The 24,915-nt window shown below is 45.2% G+C and overlaps 1 protein-coding gene across 2 annotated transcripts in view; it reads left to right on the forward strand.

Annotated features, from left to right (window-relative positions):
• The first annotated feature begins 1,464 nt into the window (after positions 1-1,464).
• The window catches only part of GORASP2 (golgi reassembly stacking protein 2), a 547,667-nt gene continuing 524,216 nt past the window's right edge, over positions 1,465-24,915 (forward strand). Inside the window, exon 1 of one of the 2 annotated variants that reach the window (XM_069616189.1) lies at positions 1,465-1,848. In XM_069616189.1, coding sequence (XP_069472290.1) covers positions 1,786-1,848 — 63 coding nt within the window. In that variant the 5' untranslated portion in view covers positions 1,465-1,785. The remainder of the gene's footprint in view (positions 1,849-24,915) is intronic. The other variant, XM_069616190.1, reaches the window with a different exon arrangement.

The raw sequence follows: 24,915 nt of genomic DNA on the forward strand, positions 1-24,915 counted from the left end.
TTTTTTTTTCTCTCTCTGTTGGGGCCCTGGGGTGCTAGGGCCGCTTTTCGCCGCTGCCGGATGGTGTTCTTGATCGTGGGCGGGGCCGGCGTCGTTAGCTTGCCGGCTCCGCGATCGTGAAAAACGCGGGTCCGTGGGTGCGAAAACCGCTGTTGTTATCGGGGCTCGCGACCCACTTTCCGCCTCGTCGCCAGTGTGATGTAAGGCCTGCAGGCCTCTGCAGGCAGGACCGCAGCGAGATGAGGCCCGCGCGCAGGGCCTGTTAGAATCGCAGTGCGCGGGGGCGGTGCAGCAATAACTCACACGACTGCTCTCGTAGTTGCTTAAACCCGGACTGGCGTCGAGACGCCAGTTCCGGTGATACCTTTATTTCTGACATCCGGCGGTAGTATGTCACGTGATCCTGTTTCTCGGGACACGTGACATCACATCATTAATGATACCAGATTGAAAGCGGTATTCAGCGTTTTTCCAGCTTCCGTTCTTTTTGGCAAGTTTGCCAGGGCTCATGTCGAGGGTACATGCGGCACCCACAGAGGATTGACCCCAGATAAAATGAGAAACATTGAAGGTCCTCCTTGAATTGTTGAATTAGCCGACCTCAGGGATTGCAGCACAGCCATCAGGTTTGAAGGCTGAACACCTCACCACTGCACTATATAACCTCATGAAAAATAACAACCAACTAAGATGAAATGTCCCATTTCGTTACTACAAGTCCCAGGAAAAACCTTTGTGTAAAACATGCACACATGTTAACGTTTTCAAAAACACTATTTGAAGAAAATATCCTCTCTTGGTTTTGTGTGTGTGTGTTGCTTTTATGGAAGGTGAATGCCATTCGTCCTATGCAATTTGGGTGGTTATGCATGTCCTTGGACATTCACATTTATTGTATTCCACTGTAAAGTGCAAACTGTAAACGTGTTTCTAATGACGGCTACAACCACCGAGTTTACCTATTTGGCAGGTGGGCGGGGCCGTGTGCAAATGGGCGGAGTCTTTTGTGACTGGGCGGGCATACATCTCAGGGTTTTTGATTTTCAAATAGAGGCAGGTATGTGCTAGTCTCTTTTATTGACTTGGTCACCTGGTGCACAGACATGTGACACCAGCACGGGACTCGTTTATCATTAAAGAGAGAGCACACCGCAATAACAATTAACAGAAAATGATAATTACGACAACCTATTAAATTAAATTTTAAATGAGCAGGGTTAATATGATTAGAAATAGTCATATTCTACGCAAACAATTGTAGCTATCGTTTTCGTAAAGCAGAATTCATATGCTGTACCATATATTAAGGCGTATTTTGCCTTCCAAAAACGTTGGACTTGATGCGGATTACTGTCAGTTGTCCAACTAAATTGTTGATGCGGATTACTGTCAGTTGTCCAACTAAATTGTTTCTGTTTTGCTAGTCAGGCATGGACGTTTCTTTTGCACACACCAAACAGCACTGAACAGGCTTTACGTCCCGGATGACTTGCCATTTCCGTATTACAGTTTGCTTAGAAGATACGCCTTCGGCCCGTTTCTCCTGCTGCGGCTTCTCTATGGTCTGTAGACTTTCTGCTTAACAAGACCACAGAGACGTAAGCAGCAGCGGCAGCCAGCCGGACTGGAGCAGTAGGTGCCCAGCAGGGGTCGCTGTTTCGGCCCATTGAGCAGTGCCCTGCCCAGTCCGGTTATACCCTCCCCTGCTTAGCTCGCAGCAGTGCCACGTACCACAGCGGAGCCCAGGAGCAGCCCAGCACTGAACCCAGCCCGGGGGAGGGAGCTATGGGAGCCGCGCAGAGCGTGGACATCCCCGGCGGGGGCACCGAGGGATACCACGTCCTAAGGGTACGTGACCTGGCGCAGGGCGTAATAAACCGGGCCGGGAGAGTGCATAGGCCAGGGCCCAGCGAAAGAATCGGAGTCTGGCAGCCAACGCTATATTTTTGCTGGGAGCAGGTTGTAGGGCTGTCAGCCTGTCCTAGTTGACGGTGTTGGACCCGGCGATATTAAGTGCTATGGAAATCGGGGCGTCTGCCACCTTCAGCTGCACCACCTTCAACCCGAGATCAAAGATTTCCATCCCAGTTTGTTTCGCAGTTGAAGATGTGTGCTCCTGAAGTGGCTGCAGCTGCTACTGTATTCTTCTACCGGGCTACAGCTCTGGGATGCTCAGAAGGGTTCTGCGGGGCCCCGTACGTTTGCCTATCGATGACTCCGCATCCCTGTTAGTCGCAGGACATCTGGATGTGGAGTGTAGTATATGCAGTGTATGCAGTGTCCGGTGTGGAACTGACACATGACAACAGATTGGCTGAAATAGCCTTGACACCAACACTGAGCTAAATGTTTCTGTATTGTATATACCGTCTGATGAACTTGCAATGATTCGGCTTTAAATACGAAAGTAAACCTTTAATTCTCAATCCAGTTATACTCTCGCTATCCAACTTGAACACATGCGTCCTTCCCTCCCCTTGTACCAGTTACAGTGAGGGGAAGGTTAACCGCTGAACACGTCGAAATGTAAACGCTGTTTCTAGTTTGAAAGGTTGCTCTGTTTCGAAGTTGAATAGAATTTCTCCTGACACATTCCGCGGAAGCGTCTATCTACCGTGGAGTTCGTTGTTACGACTAGTACTGAATGTGTTTTGGGCATTTTTGTATTTATTGTTTCGATCTGAAGTGATTTGCAGTAACGTATTTGCAGAGGCTTTCCTGGAAGGGTGCCTGTACAATGGCATACAGGTGAGAACAAGTGACGTGCCAGTTTATAAGGACGTGTGGAAAGGGGACATGGACCAGTAACAAAATAGACCAAGGAAAATGTACGAACAGGTGACTTAACTAAGGTGCATTGACCTAAGGGGAAAGTGCTTCAAACTAGACATGCACAGTACAAATAGACAAAACTACATTAAGCAGAGTGATGAGAAGTCAGGGGAGCTCTCTTTAGCAAGTAAGTGAAGTTTAAGTCCACCTTTGAAGATATCCACAGTTGGGCTGGCTTTGATTGCAATGGGCACAGCGTTGAAGGAGAGGAGGGCGGGGGGGGGGGGTTGGCAGAGAGGGGGAGCACATTAGACTGAGGATGACTGCAGAGGAGGAAGTTGAACAATGGAGATCGTGTGTAGACAGAGATAATCAAACAGGGACCAAGGAGCATGGATATGGGTAGCTTTGTTGACAAGGAACTTAAAAAGGGAGCTGTTGAGCATGGACATCCAACCAGCATGTTGTCTGTTGGTAGAAGTGGGTTGAGAATCTGGGCAGGTTGTAGGAAGTGCGGTGAGTGAAGATGAGGCATTGTCTAGGGAGAGGGACGAGTAGAGAGAGGGAAGGTCAAGGAGTAGGCACACAAAGTAATCATATTTGCTGACCATGAGGTTGTAGATTTTTCAGAATGTTGAGAAGGTTAATATGAGTAGCAGAGGTAGGTGTTGGTAGTGATGAATTGTTGCAGTCGGGTTGCTACCAAAGAGGGGCCCTAAGGTTGTGAGCCTTAGGCTCCAGGAGCAAGAAGGTCAGGTAGGAAGGAGATAGAAGAGTAGGGATAGTGTTGGAAGCAGGAAGAAAGATGACCTCCGTTTTCTAAGCTTAAGGCAGCATAGAGCCTTCCAGTGGCTGATTTAAGGGTGCATCTGTAAAAAGATTTGAGTGGTGTTGGCAAAGAGTTGCTAGTGAAAGCCTAATGTCAAGTTGCATTTTACTAGGTTGGAGGTGTATAGGCTGAAGAGCTGATGTCCAAGAATGGATCCCTGGAGGACACAACCGGAGATGTGTGGGATAAGAGGTTTGTAAGTTCTACGATATGTTAAAGGACCTACCTTCAGGTGGAGGAATTCCAAGTGAGAAAAGATTTGTGAAACCAAAGTCCTGCAAAATGAGTAGGTGAGAGTTAGGAGGGAGAGAGGGGAGTGTGGTTCACTGTGTTGAAAGCGACAGTGCAGACCAAAAATATGAATATGGAAGCGTTTGGAGAGGAGAGCACTGGAGTCAAAGTTGGAGAAATGCATGAGTGTAGTCTCTGTGGAGAGTTTATTTTCGGAAGTCCAGCTTGAAGTGGATCTTAAAAGCTAATATACGCAAGGTACTCCATGATCTGGTTGAAGGCCACTCACTCAGGGACCTTTGAATAATGTAGAAGCACAGAACCAGGGCGATATAGTTGGCAGACGCATTTATGTAAGCAGATGGTTTCTTCAAAGTGGGTAGGACTGCTGCAGATTTGAAGACGGCAAGGAAGTTTACAGTGGGGGAGAGAGGATCAAGAACTCCAATATAACGGCAGGTGATTGAGAGTAAGCCTTTCACTATTTGAGGACGAGTGCTAATTTGGTAGTCAGTCAGGGAAAAGTAGAAGTACTTCACAGTGGGAGAGTGGACGAGAGAGAAGGGCTATGAGTGTGTCACACATTTTAGAGGGAAAGTAGTGAGAAAAGTCATGTAGGACCGTGTTAGTCAAAGGGAGTAGTAATTGGATAGTGAAATTCAATAAAAGCACAGTCCATGGAAGTATGACTATGGGAGAGCAAACGCAGAGAGGTCCTCCAAATCATGATTGAATGGGGTAGGCAAGAGTACTGCTTGAATTTCCTCTTGCTCCTTGAGGAGAGGGGGGGAGAGGGAGTAAAGGGTGGAGGGACCAAGATGTTTAAGTGAACAGGGGACCGATAAGAAGATGTGTGATCAATGGAGAGGTTGGAGGAGGAGAAAAGATCAAGAGAGTACCTAGCAAAGCAGGTAGGCTGGTTGTGGAGAAATACACGTTTCAAAGTGGGGGTCTGTGCAGGGCTTGGAAAGGTTTGTCCTCCAGCATGACAATGGTGATGTCGATGGGAAATGACTCTGGCAGGAGGTCCAGGTCAGGGAAGAGTTGAGGATCAGAGGGTCGAACGAGCCGGAATAGTGACAAGAAAAGGAAGGAGTTGTTGAATAGTGGCATATTCAAAAGAGGAAGAGGTGATGGCAGAGGGGACAGCGGTGACTTGCGTATTGATAAGGAACTCTACTCCACCACTCTTACCAACAAATTGGGGAGAGTGGGAGAAGGTAGCAGACTGTGTGGCGAGTCGCTAGTGTAAGAGAGTCAAGAGGGGAAGATCCCGGTTTCTGCGATAGCGAAAAGTGAAAGTGGGCAGTGATGTAGGGTGGCTTGTTGTGGACGGATTGTGCATTCCAGAGGCCAAGTGAAAGAGTGATAGGAGGTTGGGGAGGGAGATGGATGAGCTTGGCGATCCTGTGAGAATGGGATCTGGTTTGAGGTGCAGTGGGTTAGGGAGGGGTTGATAGAAGTTAAACTGAAGGAAGGCTATGAGAGAAGGGGAGGAGAAGAGTGAGTTAAAGGAAAAATGGATCAAAGTCAGAGTGCATGATGGAAGGGTAGAAGAAATGGGCAAGTGAACATAGTGTTGGAAGGGTGGAGAGGGTAGGTTGATGAGCAGAAAGGGGGGGGGGAACATGTTGGCTCTGAAGGAGCAGGCGTAAGATCCGAGTTAGGTTAGAAAGCGGTTGTAGGTAATCAAATAACAAGTTAACAGGCTCTAAACAGGAATGTTCTTGGAGGTGGCATTTGCTGCGCAGTGAAAGGAGACATTGGGTCAAAGGATCCCTATTATGTTGAAGCAGGAGTCGGTCAAAGTGCGAGCATAGCCAAGTCCTGACATGAGCAAGGGCTCTAGGCCCTTTCCAGCCCATATAGAACAAATAGGGAGTTGTCCTTTGCTGCTTTTCTCCCTTATCTGCAGACGCCCAGTGAAGACAAAATAACAAGGGAGGTAGTGGGGGTGATTTGAAACCTTCAAAAGCTAACAGTTCCCAGCTACGCTCAAATGCGGAACCTATGCTTGTCATTGATGGCAAAAGTTTCTACTACCTAGACACTGTGCACTTTCTGCCTTTTTATCATAAAATACTATGCAGTGGTATTTTTTTAAAATATATTTTATATTGCATTTTTCACAAGGTAATTTCCAAGAACACAGGTTACATATTTTACAATAGCTTTGGTGTATTATGAGTTAACGGAAAGGAGAATATTGAATACAAAACCAGTAAATTCTGATGGTCCTGCAGTGAAAGATATTGTACTCTGTACATGTATTTGGAGTGTCCGTTCCTGCAGCCATGAGAGAATAACTTCTAAGCCACACTTTAGAACAAACCATATCTGGTTGCCTCTCTTTGTCTGTGTGTTCTCTTTGCTTCCTGCACCGTGTTCCCTTCTTGATAAAGCCGATATAAAAAAATGGGCTGCTGTGTTGCACCAGTAACTGATAACAACACGTGTTTTCTGATTTAAACCTATAACTTAAGAGCAATAAACAACTTATTGCAACAAATACAGTTGGCATTGCCTTCTTGTTAGAGAGCCATATGTTTGCTGTGAAATACAGTGGAACGCAAGCTGCCTAGATGCCTCCTCTCTTTCAAGGGATGTGAAAGATTTTCTCCTTGAAATCATTAACCCCACCCCTATTTCTGGGCGATATGGACCAAAAGTCATATCTATATTTTTGAGCTGAATGGCAATATATATGTCAATATTGTTTATGTGGGTTAAATGCTCAGTTGTAAGTCGCCAACTACATGTGCGATGTCGAACACCTTTTTTTTTTATTTTTTACATAAGACATTGATCAAAATAGTGCAAACACGGTTCCTTTTCCTGTTTGAGAACACACACAGCTGTGTAAATGTGAATAAAACATTGTAGTATATGTAATGTGTGTGTATATTGAATTTGTGGAGTGCCCAAGCGTAATGCGCTGTTTGTACCAAGAAAGTAGATGGCATCAGAGATAGTAGGGAGACTGTAGAGAAGAAGAAAGACAGTCGTATTTGGTGAACAGCCATGTTTTTAGGCGTTACCTGAAGAATAGGTCGGACGGTTCTTCTTTGAGATTCTAAGTGATCCGACCGTGGCTGATTTTGCCGCGGCCAGAAAGTTTGTTTGAGAAAGGTGCAAACTACCAAAAGTTTGCACCTTTCTCATGCGAACACACTTGCATACTACGGGGCTGCAGGGGTAATCCCTGCAATCCTCGCTCACAATATTGTAAAGTATAGTGAGCGGGGTGTTGCGGGGGACACCCCTGCAGCCCCCCTTTTTAAAAAAATATATTTCTTTTGCTTTTTCGCGGGGGTGTCTGCAACACCCCGCTCACTATACCACACAGTATAGTGAGCGGAGTGTTGCGGGGGACACCCCCGCAGTACATTTTTTGACTTCCCTGCAATGCTACCACCAAAGGTTCGAACTTTTGGTGTTCGAACCTTTTGGTGGTAGCATTTTTCAGTCGTATTGTACGGTTAGACCTTTTTTTTTCTTTTTTCGGTCCGATCGTACAATACCCTTCTTTGATGGCAGGGAAGAGAGTTCCACAGGGTGGGCGTGGTGACAGCGAAACTGGTGCCTTCTGCTCGCTTCGTCTTGAATCTGGGGCTAAGCAAAGAGCGGGTGGAGGAGATCATCAGTGGGCAAGTGGTGGGTTTTCTTGAGATGTGGCGTGTGAAGTAGGACGGTGCAGTGTTCAGTGTTGTGGATACAACGGTGAGTGATGGTCAGGATTTTAAATCCATGCAGGCTTTTATGGGAAGCCAATGGGCTTCACGTCTGGCTTGAGAGATGTGGTCAGTGTGCATCAGTCCCCAGGCATTTGAAGAGTTCGTTGTTCTGAAGCATTTGTAGTTTGAATGGTTCTTAGCAGCGGTGCCCATACAAAGTGCGTTGCAATAGCCTAGTTTACTGCCTATGTTGGCTCTTGCAAATGTGAGGCAGTTGTCCAGGGAAAGGAATTGTCTGCTGAGGTTGATGTTTTGTTGTGTAAGCTGTAGAGGATGCAAGGGCATTGACATGTTTGGGCATGTTGAGTTCCGTGTTCAGATGCACACCGAGGGTTGTGACATGTTTCGAGACTGGGATGGAGTTGCCATCTATGGTGAAGGAAGAATATGCAGGATCAAGGTTCTTCAGACGATGTTTGGAGCAGACGTAGAGTAGCATGTTTTGTTTTTATAAATCATTGAGGCAGAGTGGTGGTTGGCCATCCAGTTCTAGATGCTGTAGATACGGTTCAGTTAGGTGGTATCTTTGGTGTAATTGCCTGTGATAGCTAGAAGGATCTGGGTGTCATTGTCAAAGTTGGTGTATGGGATGCCAAGGTGGTCTAAATAGTCAAAAAGGGGTTTAGTGTAGATATTGTGGAGTGTGGGCAAAATGCAGGATCCCTTGGGGATGCCGTAGGGAACGGGAATTGTGTCGGCAGCAGCTTCTCTAGTAAAATCTCTTGGTGCTGTTGCATAGGAAGGATTTTTATCAAGGAGGATGTTTACAATTTTGTCTCATCCTATATTGATATATCTCAAACTCTATATCTCGCTCAGCCGTACCCACTCCTCTTAAATCCGACCTGAGTAACGGGCCATGGAAAATAGTTTTATTAAAGCAAAGACACTTAGTCACCAAGACCTGTCTTAAAAGATGCCCATCACTAATTTGGGCATTGACGTTTGTATGAACAATAACATTCTTGGTATCACGTTATATTTGTCAGTCCACCATCATTTAAATCCAAGCATTTGCGCTTGTTTTTTGCAAGCTCGAATAAAGTATGTACTTGGTCCCTACACAACCAGTAATTGCAAACGTGTCTGCAAGTTAGTGTTTGTAGACATTTAAAAGTAGTAATAGACATGGGTAAAAGATGTATGTTCACTGCAACGTATGTAAGTCTTTTTACAGTGTCAATCGCCAATATTGTGTGTCTATAAATTGATGTTTGCAGACATGTTTGAAAGTTTATTCGGTGTATGTAGGGGTTTTATAAGTAATCATGTTGATTTATAGGGGTCAGCTTGGGTGGAGGATTTGCAGTGGGTGGGAGTAAGCTGGGCTGGTGTGTAGGAGTGGTGTACGGTGGTAGGCAGGAGTAGCCTTTGGTGGGTGGAGCTATGATAAATGGGCCTTGGAGGCAAGGTAGGTCGGTGGAGCTAGAGTGGGTGTGGTTGGCATGTATGGGCTGGGGATAGACCGGTTTGGGGGATATGCAGGTGTGGTGTAAGTGGTGATAGGCAGGCTTGGGTACTTGGAAGTAGGCAGACATAGGATAGGGTGCAAAGAGTTGGTCAGGGTTGGGCATTGTACAGGGAGTGTGGTAGGGTGGGTGCATGGAGTGGGATGTGGTGGGAAGGGAGTGGGGGGAAAGGGGGTGGGGTTGTGCGGTGAGGGGCACTGAGTAGGTTTGAGTGGGTGGGTAGTTGCAGGGAGTATGATGTGATTGGGTAGGGAATGCAATAAGCAACGGATTAGTGTAGGTGGGTGGTGAGGGGCAGGGAATGGCTAGGGTAGGGTGCCAGGCAGGGTGTGGGAAAATGTGGGTGCGTGGTGTTCGGACAGGGGTGGGGTGCATGATCAGTTTTATTATGAAGTGTGAAAAGAACTCCCATTGAAGGGGTAAGCTAAACAATGTACACAGTAAAAAATAACTAAAACACAAATAGTCTAATGGAACCAAAATGACTCTCACAAGTAGATTGAATGGAGCCCAAATGTCTTTAGGGCGGCATGTCGAAGATGCAGACAGAACTAACTTCTCTTCACATTCATTGACACAGGTTAATTTGCACAGCACAAAGCTTCGTGCGTTCTTAGAATTCCAACACTTTAATATACACTTTTTCGCAACTGCACAAGCGACATACATTGAACAATTTTCTTGTGTCTCTGCGGGTTTCCCGATATCACCAAACAAGTATTTGAGTTGAGCGGGTGAAGACTGGATATATGTGACGATCAATATATGTGAAAGGCATCCGCTTGTGGGCTCCTGCACTTACAATCTCGAGTGAACTTGGCCATTCTGGCGGGGGTGTAGTACAATTGGTTTAGAACCTTATCAGTCGTAGCCCGGCGTTCCGGGATATTGAATTGGTCAATTGGCAATATTTTTCGTCCCCTATTGTAAGTACCACTTGTTTTTACCATACTTCCTTAATAGTGTTATGCAGGGAAGATGTGATTGTATCAGTTTATATAGCCTTGACACTCCACATCTTGTGCCATCATTTGATACCAAGGCATTGATGCAGCTGTGTGTCTCTGGCTGTACGGGGAATGATGGCCATCTCTTGTGGAAGGCGGCTCGCACTCAGTGATATTGAAACACTGTCAATTGGCCTCTCCCTAGAGTATCAATAAATTATTTCTGGTTACAAATCGCCCCTCTGGGTACATGTCGATTTTCATTTGCCCTGAGGGAATCCCATGATCGCTGTAGCATCTCATCAAATGTGGGGGTGAATGCCTGTATAGCCCCACATCAGAGTCTCCTGAGTGTAGGGAACCACTAACCCAATCTTCCTGAATACTCTTGTCCAAGCTACAAAAAGAAGTATCTATCAGAGCACACCTAATTACTCAAAAACTAAATAACTATTTAGAGAAATTTTATTACAATTCTGGGTGCTGGGGAGGAATACACGCCCTGACACTGGAGCATGTGTTAAACATAAAACAAAAAGTGTCTAAACTTAAAGACACTCTCGCCCCTGCACACCTTACAAGTTGAAATAAATCAGTCAAATTTCATAACATTTGCACTTTTATATATAGAAAGAATTGTCAATTTATAACATAAGTAACAAAATATCTTCATAAAAGTACAGAAAAAAGGTATCAACTGACTTCCAATATGGCCAGCATGAAAAACAAATCAAACCAGACAAAAAAATAAGCTCCCAATTTTGAACTGCAGCTTCAAGCTCTACGCGTTTCGGGGACTATCCCCTTCTTCAGGAGCAAAAATATCTGCAAGTATAGATATATATACAATTAGAGGACATCTCACATATCATTAAAAGTTTGGACAAACTAAACACATTAAATAAAGAGAATACATTAAATAATTATGTACACATAAATCCAAACACACCAAAATTCTACATAACATACACAAGTGGTTGTATATTCACAGTGGTACAACTGGTATGGCTCCAAATGTAAATCTCAAAATGCATTAAAACCTAAAACACTTATACGTATGTACCTCACAGTGGGAATGTTGTCAAAGAAAATAGAGTCTCTGTCTGTGCATCTGTCTGTGCACGACGTACACAGAACCAGGATCCCTGCGAATACTCCTGCCGTCCTCAACAAGTGAAATGTGATTGCCGAACTCTGGAATACCAAAGCATATCTATCAGCTCCAATTACACATAGTTAAATCACCAAACCTTAATGACTAAACAACTAGTTCAAAAAACACCTATTACTCATTGGCAACTAATCTGTGCAGCTCAACGATCACCAAAATCCACAACCTTGTGCCACCACCTCATCTTTGTGCCAACACATCAACTTAACACAGAAAGTTAAAAAGCCCAAAACCTCAAAGAAAACCCCAAATTTAAATTGTGCACTCTTCCAACATATATTATTTACCTAAGGCAAATCAATAGCCAATCCAATCCAATCCAAATTCAGGACTTCCAGTACTCCGCATTCAATGTAAAGCATCCTGCTGATTATAGAAATGTATAATGCAACTAAAAAACAAACACAAAATATACCATTTACAAACTAACACCACCTTTCCAATACAAACATAAATAAATATAAACACATCCACACAGCTTAAACTTACTTCCAGAAGCGCACCTCTTCACCTCAGATTCAACGGCTCCTCTCCAATTCACACGTAACAGATCCCAACCCACAACACACTTCCTGGCTCATTTTATACTGTTTCCTGGTAGTCACATGATAAAGTCACGTGACCCGCCGGCACTGAATACTAAAAGAATGCACAAAGTTCCCTGCAACCTGCCAAATACACAGGTAAAGCTAACTAAGCACACAGGTACTGAGTGAGTAAATAAAAAAAAATAAAAAAGACACCAAAGATGAATGTGTGTGAATATACAACCACTTGTGTATGTTATGTAGAATTGTGGTTGGATTTATGTGTACATAATTATTTAATGTATTCTCTTTATTTAATGTGTTTAGTTTGTCCAAACTTTTAATGATATGTGAGATGTCCTCTAATTGTATACATATATCTATACTTGCAGATATTTTTGCTCCTGAAGAAGGGGATAGTCCCCGAAACGCGTAGAGCTTGAAGCTGCAGTTCAAAATTGGGAGCTTATTTTTTGTCTGGTTTGATTTGTTTTTCATGCTGGCCATATTGGAAGTCAGTTGATACCTTTTTTCTGTACTTTTATGAAGATATTTTGTTACCTATGTTCTAAATTGACAATTCTTTCTATATATAAAAGTGCAAATGTTATGAAATTTGACTGATTTATTTCAGCTTGTAAGGTGTGCAGGGGACGGGAGTGTCTTTAAGTTTAGACACTTTTTGTTTTACTCTTGTCCAAGCGTCAACAGTTGTACTTAAGGAGTCTAAAGTGCAAGAGTCATTGTACCTTTCACTAAATATAACCGAACTAATCTCCGTCGGGGACGCCCCGTATTTCTCCAAGGGTATATGTACAGCTGTGTCCCTGCTACTGTACCAGCATCTTGCAAATTAGGCCTGTGATGTCAGATAATATAATTTGAATATCAGGTGCTGCTAAGCCTCCATATTCATATGGTTCAGACAGTTTTTGCCAGCTAATTATCGCCACCCCGGGACTCCAGACAAACGTGGAGGCTAAGGATTTTAGTTTATTAAAGAATGCTCGCCCTGGCCACAGGAGAACATTGCCAAAGAAGTAACTTTGGGAGAACAACCATCTTTTATAGGGCTATCTGACCATACAAAGAAATTGGGAGCATTGCCCACAGCAGTAGCTTAGTAGTCAATTGTTGCAAGTAGGAGTCATAATTGTCTTTATACATGTGTTTTGGATTACCAACACCATGATACCCAAATACCTAAAGTGCACTGACAACCACTTGAATCCTGTGGCTGAATAGTGGACAGCGTAATGGAAAGCCATTCTGATTTAGCATCATTCATTTATTTTGTATCCTGAGTAACAGGAAAATATATGGATTTCCTTCATTATTGGGGCAAGGTTGAGTTCAGGGTCACGCACACAGGAGAGTATCATCCTTGTACAAAGAAATTATCTGGGGAGAGACATTTATTCTTATTCCTCTCTGTCCATGTATCTTCCTGACCAGTGCTGCCATTGGCTCGATATTGAAGGCAAACAACGATCCTACTAGGTGAAGTGTCATTCAGATCGCGCAAGTGCATGGGAAGGGGAAGGAGGAGAAGTGCGGGGCGAAGGGGAGAGGATAGTGCAGTGCATGGGGATATAAATAACAGTAAGGTAAGGTCAACAGGTGGCAAGTGCAAGGGTAAAGGCAGACAACAGGTGTCAAGTGCTGGTAGTGGGACTGTAGGGATACAGAAATTGTCCCCAGGTGTGGGGGTGGCCAGGAATGCAGTGCAGGAGTGCGACTGACGGGGGAATGGGACCTGGGCCCGAGATCAGAGGGTGGCTAGGTAACCAGTGCAGTTTCAGTGTCAGCCAGGAGGTCAGCAAGGGAGAGGGGGAGAGAAAGCGGAAGCTAAGAGAAAGGTTTTGAGGTGCTTCTGGAACCGAAGATGATTCTCCTCAAGTTTCAGGGAGGTAGGGCGGCTGTTCCAGAGGGAGGCCCCAGCCGAGGAAAGATCTACCACCAACTTGTTGCTTGGAGAAGCGACTGACCCTGAGGGAGTTTGAGGTAGATGAGCGAAGAGCTCGAGAAGGAAGGTATTTAGGAAGAGAGAGTTGAAGCTATTGAGGCCCATGGCCCCAGAAGGCCTTGTGGATGATGCAGAGGGTTTTGAACTTAATCCTCGCAGCCACTGGGAGCCAGTGCAGAGATTTCAGTCCTGGAGAGATGCGATTCCTGGGCTTGAGGCTAAGGACAAGTCTTGCAGTCCTGTTCTGGATAAGTTGCAGAGGGCGGATAGTAGAAGCAGGCAGATTAAGACTGAGGCTGTTGCAATAGTCCAGCCTAGAGAGAACCAGGGCTCTGGAGACAGTGAGCTTCTGGGGGGAAGGAGAGGAAAGGAAGAATACCCCTGAGGAGGTGCAGCTGGTAGTGTGACTTCTTAGAGACGTCAGCGATGTGAAGGAGGGTGTAGAGTCGAAGATGACCCCAAGGTTTTTAGCCTTGCAGGTAGGTTCTGAAAGAGGGCCAAGAGAGGCCGGCCAGGGAGCTACAGGAAAGGAGGGAGCGGGTGTGCCGAAGAAGAGAATCTCAGTCTTACTGGCATTAAGGTAGAGGTCATTGGCGGCACACCACTGCTGGATAGCAGAAAGACAGTCAAAGATAAGGGAAGTAGAGGAGGAGGCTGAGGGTAACCTGAAGATGAGCTGGGTGTCATCTGCTTAGCACTGGAAGTGGGGGCAGAGCGTGACGATGTGGTGGGCCAGGAGTGCCAGGTATAGGTTGGAAATCCAGGGAGAGAGGTTGGACCCCTGAGGGACACCACAGGTAGAGAAAAAGATATCAGAGACCCAAGTTGGACCTGGGACTGTCGGTCGGAGAGGAAAGAAGTCGGCCACGCCAGAGCCTGACCAGTGATACCCAGGTTATCACGGAGATTGTTTAGCAGGATGGCATGGTTGATGGTAACAAAGGCAGAAGAGATATCAAGCAGGATGAGGACGCATGGGGACAAATGAAGATAATGCTCAAAATGAGAACAGGCATTTAAGGGGATGGGTGGGGGGTGTACAATGCCGCACAGGGCAGTATGGAATGTTCACCCACAACTGGGGCCATAATATCGGCGCCCTCATTAGAGGGCTCGGGCACAACAGCAAATACCACCAACGGTGACCCTGACGGGAGCTTTCCACGGGAAGGGAACAACATGGTCACAGCACCACTAACTCCCAATATAATAAGGGAACTGAAGAAAGAGATACAGAACCTGTTAAAAAGATATTTAGCATGGAACATTGACCAGGTAGCAAAATAGAAAATATGGAATAGAGTTTATAGAAATATTTTCATTATTAGAGGCTGAGGAAAACGGGTATGATGCATTCAGGGATGCAAAAAAGGTTGAGGAGAAAATCCTAGCTAGAAAGTCACACGTAGAACAAAATGTTGACAACTGGTCAAAAGTGTTCAACATAATGGCAACAGTAGTATTGCAGTGAAATTCCCAAATTGGGGCAGGACGCTGTTCGCATACCAAGATATAATCAGGCAGGTTAGGGAAACCTTTGCAGGGTATGGGGTGGGGTGGAGGGCATGGCTCACCTATGATGATCACTTCAGGAGGGCCATAACCACAGGCACAGAAATAGTGGGACAAGGTGCAAGCAGGCCTCTACATTCACGAGGTATTAAAAACAAAATCCCCATGCTGCGTAGATAAGATCATGGTGCACGCAGAAATCCCACAGACTAGCACAGGGAAATTCACAGACCCAGACCACCAAAATCAGAGCGAGCAGCCCTTTCGTAAAAAACAGCCATGGGTGGCTAGGTCATATACACTCAGCCAGAACACAAACAAGCCGCATAATCCCAACAAAAATAACGTTACATGTTGGAAATTTGAGAGGGTAATGCTTGTGTGGGACGGAGTGCAAATATAAGCATGCATGCACCAAATGCAGGGATGGTCACAGCAGCAACAGATGTACTAGACTACCCAGTAAAATCACGAAAAGAGAAGAACCATGAGTCCCGCTTAGCACCAGGTAAAACGCCCATAAAAGCACTGGAATATCAGTTTAAAACGGGCAAAGGGAAGAATGTGGAAAAATACTTAACACCTTGGAGCACTCATTATAGTAAGGAAATTGACGCATCTGTTAGAAACATACCATGACAAAGAAATAGGGCGAACAATAAAAAACGGTTTTATGGAAGGCTTTATCATTTCATTCGGCCAAGGGTCCAGGTTAATACCACAAAACTTAATATCAGCAAGAGAAAACCCAACACTAGTAAAAAAGAAATTACAAAAAGAGTTACAGCCAGGGAGAATTGGGGGGCCTTGGGATAAAATGCCTTTCAGCGAATAGATATGCTCATCACTGGGTCTGGTACCCAAAAAGGAAACTGGGCAATATCAATTAATACACCACCACTCTTATCCACAGGGCAAGTCAGTAAATGGCGCGATACCAGATACAGCAGTGTCCTACAATCACTTCCTGGAGGCACTCTGACTTGTCAAAAGATGTGGGGAAAAATGCATTAATGGCTAAAGTAGATATAGAATCTGCATTTAGACTACTACCGGTCCATCCCAAGTCCAACCCTGGTTGGGTTTTACATTTGAGGATAAATGCTTCGCAGACAAGTGCCTACCCATGGGGTGCACAATATCATGCGCATTATTTGAACAGTTGAGTTCCTTTTTTCAATGGGCTTTCCTGGGGCCCAGGTGGTACATTACCTGGATGATGTCCTGTTAATAGGGCAGCCAGGAGCCGCCGAATGCGGGAAATCACTGGCAAAAATGATAGAAATGGCAGCTCAGTGGGGTATCCCGTTGGCAAAAAAAAACACCAATCCCTCCACGGACATTAATTTTCTAGGCAGTGAGATAGATACGGCTGCAGGTGAATGCAGGATACTGGCGGGGGAAAAAGGATGAGCTACTCAAAAGTATCAGATCACTGAGGGGAAGAAACAAGGGTACAGTTGGGGAGATACAATCATTAGCAGGAAGCCTCAATTTTGCAACCAGAGGGATCCTGCAAGGGAAAGTGTTTTCAAGGAGTTTGGAAATGAAGACTATAGGTTGCACAAAAGCACACCTTCACATAAGGTTGGGCGAAGAAGGGAACAAAGATCTGATAATATGGGAACATTTTCTGGCTAAATTCAACAGTAAAATACCGTAAAGGGGTAGTGTATACAGATGCAGCCGGGAACCAAGGCTTTGGAGCAATACTGGGAAAGGCATGGTGCACAGGGCCCTGTCCACAAGCATGGCACAGGCAAGCACTGGCAAAAACATAACATTCCTGGAAATTATACCGATCTGGCTGACGTTGCATATCTGGGGCAATCGGCTAGAAAATACTTAGCTGATTGAATTGTCGGACAATATGGCGGTAGTAGGGATCATAAACAGGAGGTCAACTACATGCCATTTGGTTTTACGAATACTTAGGGCCATGACCACCATAACTCTGAATAAGAATATTAGCTGGGAGCTAAACTCATTGCCGGCAAAGATAACATTGCTGATGCATTATCTTGCTTATACATTTCGCCAAATGAGACCAGAGGCAGATGAATGGAGGACCGAAATACAGAATGAATGCTGGGAACTACTAGCAGAGATGAAGGCAACACCTGCGCCAGGGGGAAATAAAGGCAGAAACATGCCCCTCGGACACGGGTGGGGACAGGAGCACGCCTCCTGAAGGTTACACCAACCCTGCAACGGGGTTGCTGATGGGGCTCGCCAAGAAAGCTTTGGCAACCAATGCAGCAAAACAATATAGTAAGTGTCTGGAAACGGTACTAAAGATTACGAAGATGTCACATGTAGAGCTAATAACTAAGGAAATTAATAATTTTCTAGAATGGGCATGCAATCAGAAAAAGAAAAAAGAATGGGCAAAGAGGCACCTGGCAGAGGTAGCCTATTTTGCAAAAATCCAAGTGGGATCAGATACAACTCGCAGTGTACTGATAACGCATGCACTAAAAGGATGGGGGAAGTTATAGAGTCCACACAAGGACAAGACACATCCGTTAAACTTTGAGAAAATCATGATACTGCTAAAATTACTTGAAACCGTGTGCTTGCACAAATATGAGACCTGTTTTTAAGGTGGCATTTGCCATTGCTTATTTTGGGGCTTTTAGGGTAAGCTAGCTCATCTCATTAAGCACTAAGGTCAGTGATGGCCTAGGCATGTTGGAGGATCACGTAAAAGGGGATTGTATTACAATAGACGTACAAACATCCAAGATGGGGAACAAAAGGGCAATCAAGATTTATTGCATTGAGGACAAAACAAACTGCCCAGTATGCATCACAAACCAGTACCGTATGTGCCGCCTGTGCATTGGGGGGCGGTTTCTGATAAACGCCGATGACAGTGCACTTGGTCATTTTCAATTTCAGGCAGTCCTCAAGAAAACCATTGAAAGAGCAGGTTGGAACAGCATGGAGTATGGGACTCGCTTGTTTAGAATATGAGCAGCAACAATTGCATGGCAGTGGGGTCTTGGGGCCCAAAAAGTGAACAAAATCGGGGGATGGAGGTCTGATTGTTATAAAAGATATACAAGGCCAGAACTAATATAACCATGATTTTCCTTAAAAGAACAAGACGCCTGCCTCAAATTGGCATGGATCGTAGGACATTCTTTCTTTTTCAGGACAGGGAGATGGTCCGAAGAAACAAAAGACAAACTGACGTTTAGAAATACCATCACATCGTCGTGGGGGTACAGGGGCATAAAATGGTCTCAGATGCACGACAAACTGGCAGACCTGGTAGCTCACAGGGAACCACCAGAATTCTTAATTATACATTTGGGAGGCAACGATTTGGTAGAAAAAGGCAGAAAACAGTTGCTGGCAGACATATGTGGATCCCTGGCAGGTATAGCACACAATTGGAAAGAGACCAAATTATTTTATTCAGCCATGTTACCTAGAAAAGTATGATTGGGGCCAATTCATACAAAGCTATAGACATAGCCAGTAAAAAAACTCAACAGGGCGGTGGAAAAATTCTACATCAACAGGGGAATTAATTAATTTTGCTAGCAGACCCAGAGCTCTTCCACAAATACAGGGTCCACCTTTCGGACAAAGGAATGAACAATTTCCACAAAGGTAGAGGAGTAACTTTTGAGGGTAACCTGGATGGCCGAGACCCCCATCCAGGTGTGGCGGCACTGGCCAGGTAGACGGTCCCTGGACCGTGTTCCCAAAAGATAACCTTGTTTATCCATGTGTGATTTTGATAAATTTACCAAAATATGTTTTATGATTACATATCGTGCAATTAAAAACCACAGCCTTTTATTGCTAACACCAATACAATGCCTCATTAGTCATTGTATAGCACAAAGTAAGGGTGAGGGCTCAGTTGGCTCTGGGCTGCACAGATATGGCCAGTGCTGCGTAATGGGGCATCCATGCAGCTAGGAGGCACAGGGGAATAATTAAGGCGCCCAGGGTGACATGACACACACACAAATATCTAAGGCTGCCATAAGCAGCAGTATAACACAAAGGGAATGAAATTCTGGTGCCCATTTTCCTGCTGCCTGTTACACCCAAAACACTTACCAGGTGGAAAACGCCCCTAAAGAGACAAGCCCAACGACAGGAAGAGACGGGAGGAAAGAACAAAAGGAGAGAAGGGGGGGCCACACCAAGGTGTGAATGGCCGTCGGCACCAGCCGGCCGCAGGTGCAACAAGCCCACAGAATCGTGCATAGCCTCAGGCTATGTGTGGGGAATAAAAAGAAGGAACTGGGAAAGGGAATCCAGTCCTTCATGGTACTTCGAACGGAGCACCATCAGTCATCCAGTGAACGCAGGAGACTTTTCTTTTCCCAATCCCGCCGACGCAGAAAGAAGGGGAGAAGAAAGGGGAAAACGGGGCAACAAATGTAGCCCACAAAGTCGTGCTAAGAAGATGGCGGCACAGGCCAGGTAGACGGCCCCTGGACCATATGCCCAAAAGATAACCTTGTTTATCCATGTGTGATTTTGATATATAATCATAAAACATTTTTGGTAAAAATATTTATCGTTCAATAAAAACCACTGCCTTTTATTGCCAACACCAATACAATGCCTCAGTCGTCATTGTGTAACGCTAAGTAAGGGTGAGGGGGTCCGTTGCCTCTAGGATCCACAGATTATTCCTGTGGGCCCCCAGTGCACCGCGCAGGCGAGGCCTCCATCCATTGCTGTGCGGTGCAGGCCACAGCCGCCAATATGCGCTTCCAGCGGCTGGCACGATGCACCGTGCACACTAGCCCCTCCAAGTACAGCCAGTGTCTGCTGGACCCGTAATCGTGAAGTCACCCCCAAAATCGGGGTAAATACAGGGAAGCGCAAATCCCATGTGGAAGAAGCCTACATCGGTCCGCCACGCTCTATCGACCCCTATGCCCCAATAGATTGTTATTTTGCAGTCTGCTTTATGTTTAAATTCTTTCTATTTGTTTTTTGTTCTTGGAAAAAAAAGGGTGCTTCAAATCCAAGGTTGAGGTAGTTGTTTACCTGCTTAACTGTTTCAGGGGTCGTTTGGCAAGTGATAGTTCACCTTTTTGTTACATCACTTATAGAGCAAAGGTAAATCTTTGGCATATGAAATGTTACTCTGTCGGAGCAATATGTTTATTTCTATGGCAACGTGACTGTAAACCAGTCTTGTTAGATGGGGTTTGTAAGGGGATTGTCACAATCTTGTGGCGGGAATAAAGACAACACTCACTGATGTGGTTCTTTCCTTGAGCTTTTAATTCAACTGTAACCACAGCCTCCTCACTGGTCTTATTCTTCCCCAGGGATGAAGGGAAGTTATTTGGTGTCCTTGCGTCAATTTCACCATTACCGCTAGGGGGGCCGCTCCTCTCCGGCACAGCTGTAATGATCAAATCCTTTCTCACGGTCTGCGGTTCATCTCTTTCTTTCCCCCTTTTTCTCTTTCCATGTCTGTTTCACTCGGCTGACTGGAAACACTTTCACGCGGCACAAGTGTTACGCTCACCTGGTATCCACGGGGACGCCACCCAGCCAGTTGGTCGTTGGTGCCCTTCTCAATGATTCCCTAGTGTGTTTCTCGTGTCGATGGGATTCCGCCTGGAAATGGAGACTATATTAGGACTGGGCGACCAAAGTAAGTTTTCCCCCACCTCCCTTGTGTTTCCAGCCCCTCCAGGTTCTCTTCTCACCTGGTTGTCGGAATCGGTGGGCTCTCCGTCCTGCTCTCTGGGCAGGGGCGTGTTGTCTTTTGTGGGCACGGGCGGTCCAGTTACTTCACTGACTGCGGCCCTTGTAGTGTTTTTCAGGTAGGTCTTATTGCGATTGATGGCGTTGTTATTCTTGCATGCCTTTTCTCTGTTCTAAATGTCTCTTTTATCTTCCTAGAAGCACGGAGTGTCCACTTGGAGAACTGGGTAGGCTGGTTCTCACTGGTAGATGATGGCGCGCTATAGTGCTATGATGCGGTAAGGAGGTGCTTTGCGTAGCCCAGCGATGTCCTGTCCTCACTGACCTGTGCTTTTCTCTTTTTCGTAGGTCCCAGTGAGTTTCCAGCGCAGATGGAGTTCCGGAGCTATATCGGCCGAAAAGCAACCAACCAGGTAAGTCTTTAAGCGCTTTGTGGTTGTAATGTCTCCACTACCTCCTTTAATGATGTCGTTCTCCTTTTCTCAGGTCCTTCGATCCGGGCGGTGAACTCCTCCAACAGAGCTGCCCAGGAGCTGCGAGCAGTGAAGGATGATGAATGCAGGTAAGATTCTGCTTCTAACGATGTTTTTGGTCAGGAATTCGCCTGGCTTGTGAGAAAGCTGGACACGGTGAGCACCACGTTGCTAGAAGCAAAGTAACGCGAAGCGTGTTGTCTTGTTCGGGTGTGGTTTAAATGGCCAATGTAAAGTAGTCCCTAGGCCACCACACCCAAAACACTAGACCGCATAGCTTGGTTCTAGGAATCAAGCTATGTGGATGCCTCCATGTTTAAAGTAGTTGCTCAAGCAGATGTCTTTCCTTACTTGTCCCAAGAGGGCCTGAGGAGTGGATGCCAGGCCTTATTAGCGATCCGAGGGGGGGGGTGTGTGTGTGTGTGTGTGAGAGAGAGAATATGAATGAATGAATAAATATGAATGGCTCTCTCTCGAGTGGGGGACTTCTCTCACTTACCCCAACGCAGCTGTTATCACTAGGAAAATTAATATTTCTTTCTTTTCTCTTCATACACCACAGGCCTCAGTAAGCCCATTCATACTCCACTTCCCCCTCCTCCCACGCACCCTGTCAACGAACAACAACAAAATGTTAGAGGAAAGCCCCTGTCTTCCAGCTGCTCTTTCCTGATTCGTTGCAGCATCCCTCCATCGGGCCCCATTGTCCCTCCTGCTGCATTTATCCCTGCACCCCTTCCCTGCTGTGATGCTCTGTGTTGCCACCTTTTCCCTCAGGGCTCATCCTCTCCTGATTAACCCCTTCACAGAACCCCCCTCTCTAGGCCCCTACATTCAGGAAGGGCATGGGCGCATGACAGAAAGTCTGCCTGTGCCTTCATTCGCCCTGGGTGGTGGATGGTTTGAAATGAAAAGGGTTGTAGGGACAGAAACCATCTCCGTATTCTAAAGTTCGTATCTTTGTGTTTCGCTAACCATACCAAGGGTGCATTGTCAGTTACCAGGGTGAAATGTTGTTCCAGGAGGTAATACCGGAGTGCTTCCACTGCCCACTTGGCTGCCAGATAATCTTTCTCTATGGTAGTGTATCCCATTTCATGGGGGAAGTCGTTTTCGGCTGATGAAGAGAGTGGGTCTCTCAGCTTCCCCTTGATTTTGAAATAAGACTGCCCCTAGGCCTGTTCCAGAGGCGTCAGTATGCAGATAGAAGGGGGACTCATAATCTGGGCATCGTAGTACCGATTGATCCACAACTGTTCTTTAGAATATTGAAGGCTGCCTCTGTAACATCGTTTCCCCCATTCCCGTTTGGCGGGAGCTGATGATCTTAGAAGGTCCGACAGTGGCGCAGCTATAGTTGGAAAAATGCGGGATGAATCGGCGATAGTAACCAACAAAACCAAGAAAGGCCCGGACTTGTCGGGTGTTGACCGGGAACTGAAGTCTTTGAATTGCCTCCATCTTCTCCTTCTGCGGTCTGATGGTACCCTGACCGATAAAGTATCCCAGATATTTTGTGTGAAAGTTTGACATATTCGTTATCTTTGGGTTGACATTTAGTCCGGCCTGTTGCAAAGTCTCTGAAATGGCCTCCAAGTGTTTTAGATGTTCCTTCCAGGATTGGCTGTATATGATGATGTCATCGAGGTAGGCTGCCACATATTGTTCATGTCCTTTAAGAATGCCTTTGGAAGCTAGCAAGAGCTCTGTGAAGGCCAAAACGAAGTACCGTGAATTGGTATAGCCTGGAAGGAGCGGCAAAGGTGGTCTTTTCTTTGTCGGCCGGGTTGAGGGGAATTTGAAAATAACCTTTGGAAAGGTCAATGGTGGTCAAATATCGGACTTTCCCAAGTTTGTCGAGAAGATCTTAGATCCTGGGCATTGGGTAAGCATTGAACTTGGATATCTCATTCAGCTTTCAGAAGTCCATACAGAACCTGGTACTGCCTTCTCGCACCAGAACAATGGGGGAACACCATTGACTGTGGGAGGGCTGTATCACTCCCAACTGTAGCATGTACCTCTTGGTTGATGGTCTGGATTCTGGCTTCTGGGATTCGATAGGGGCGTAACCTGAGAATGGTTTCTGGGGTAGTTTCGATGTGATGATGGGCCTTATTGGTTCGACCTGGAGAGGAGGCGATCACTTTAGAGAATCGGTCAATTAAATTAAGTAGTTCCGTTCTTTGTGGGGAACATAAATATGGATGTATGTTTAAGGCTTCTTTCCCAACGTGTTCCCGCCTCTGTTAAAGATACTCGGTTGGGACTTCTTCTGTATTGTATTCCTGTTACGTAAACAGCAGAGGGTGATAGGTCGCCTACCCCTACCTCAGGACCCTGAGTCGAACAAGATTATGTCCAAGGAAACCTCATATAGTTTTGAGATTATAGAAACCAACCCTCATTCACATATGTAAGTTATTTTACAGTTTTCAGTTTATTATTCTCAGAATTAATATAAAAAACATTAGTCTAAAAAACAACACCTAAATCAATATAAAAACAAACTGTGCTAATCACTTACAATCTGGCTAATGAAAGTGCACCAGACCTTTCAAAAAGGTCAAAACCATAGTGGAAGATAACGGGAAACACAGTATATCCTACTGTTGAAGTGTGTATGTGTACTTGCAAGGGAGAGTCAACATATATTGTGGTCTCCCAACTGCTGATGTATACCTCAAAGGTTTATAAACTGAGTGAATAACCTAATATTGTATGTTTAATTTATTAATCACTCTTGTTTCAGATAACTTGCATAGATATAGGGTAGCTCAGGGGTATTTGATACACGCCAGCTATCCTATTATAAATTGTTCAATATGAGAGGTAGGAATCGGCTAATACACACATTCCTCATAACACGTCGACATATGTTTCGGCCTTTGTGACTCATACGGGACTCTCTCTGGTGCCGTTGGTCGGGGTGTAGATAATGGCCGTCTTCAGGACAGGAGCGGATTGATTTTTTCGTAGTAAATACTTTCCCATTAAACATCTGGATTAGGATATATAGAGAAGGATACATAAAAGGTTGTTATATAAATAAGGACACATTGTTAACCAGTTCTTAAAAGAGGGTGTAGACTACCAGTCTTGGAGCTACAGTGACTTGGACTAACCTGAAAGAAGCTCAATTTCTTGGGGTCTGATGGTAAGTGTCGATGAATTCAAATAAATTCAAATGGGTTCCTACAGGAATACCATCCATTTCGCGTCATGTAAAGTGTCTGTAAAACATACGGACAATGATCAGTTAGACGCCTATTTTTGTTCTTCATTATTTATTATATATTAATTAATTATTAATTAATAGGTACCGGTAGTTTATAATAGTTACCTTTCATGATACGGTCTTGATACGCTGATGGGCTAAGAGGGCTTCACTTGGCTCGATTAGCGGTAATGGTGATATTCTTCCGTTTATTGATATAGCGCTCTGGCTGTAAAAATATAGCATCAACAATTAGAGCTTACTAGTATGTAACAGATCAAAACCTAGCTATAACGGTTTGTATATCTGTGCATACTAGACATATGTGTTCTGGGCAGACCACAACTATTGGCCCAACGGCCAAAATTAT

The sequence above is a fragment of the Ambystoma mexicanum genome, chromosome 9 (assembly GCF_040938575.1).
Source record: "Ambystoma mexicanum isolate Mex_15411 chromosome 9, UKY_AmexF1_1, whole genome shotgun sequence".
NCBI lineage: Eukaryota > Metazoa > Chordata > Amphibia > Caudata > Ambystomatidae > Ambystoma > Ambystoma mexicanum.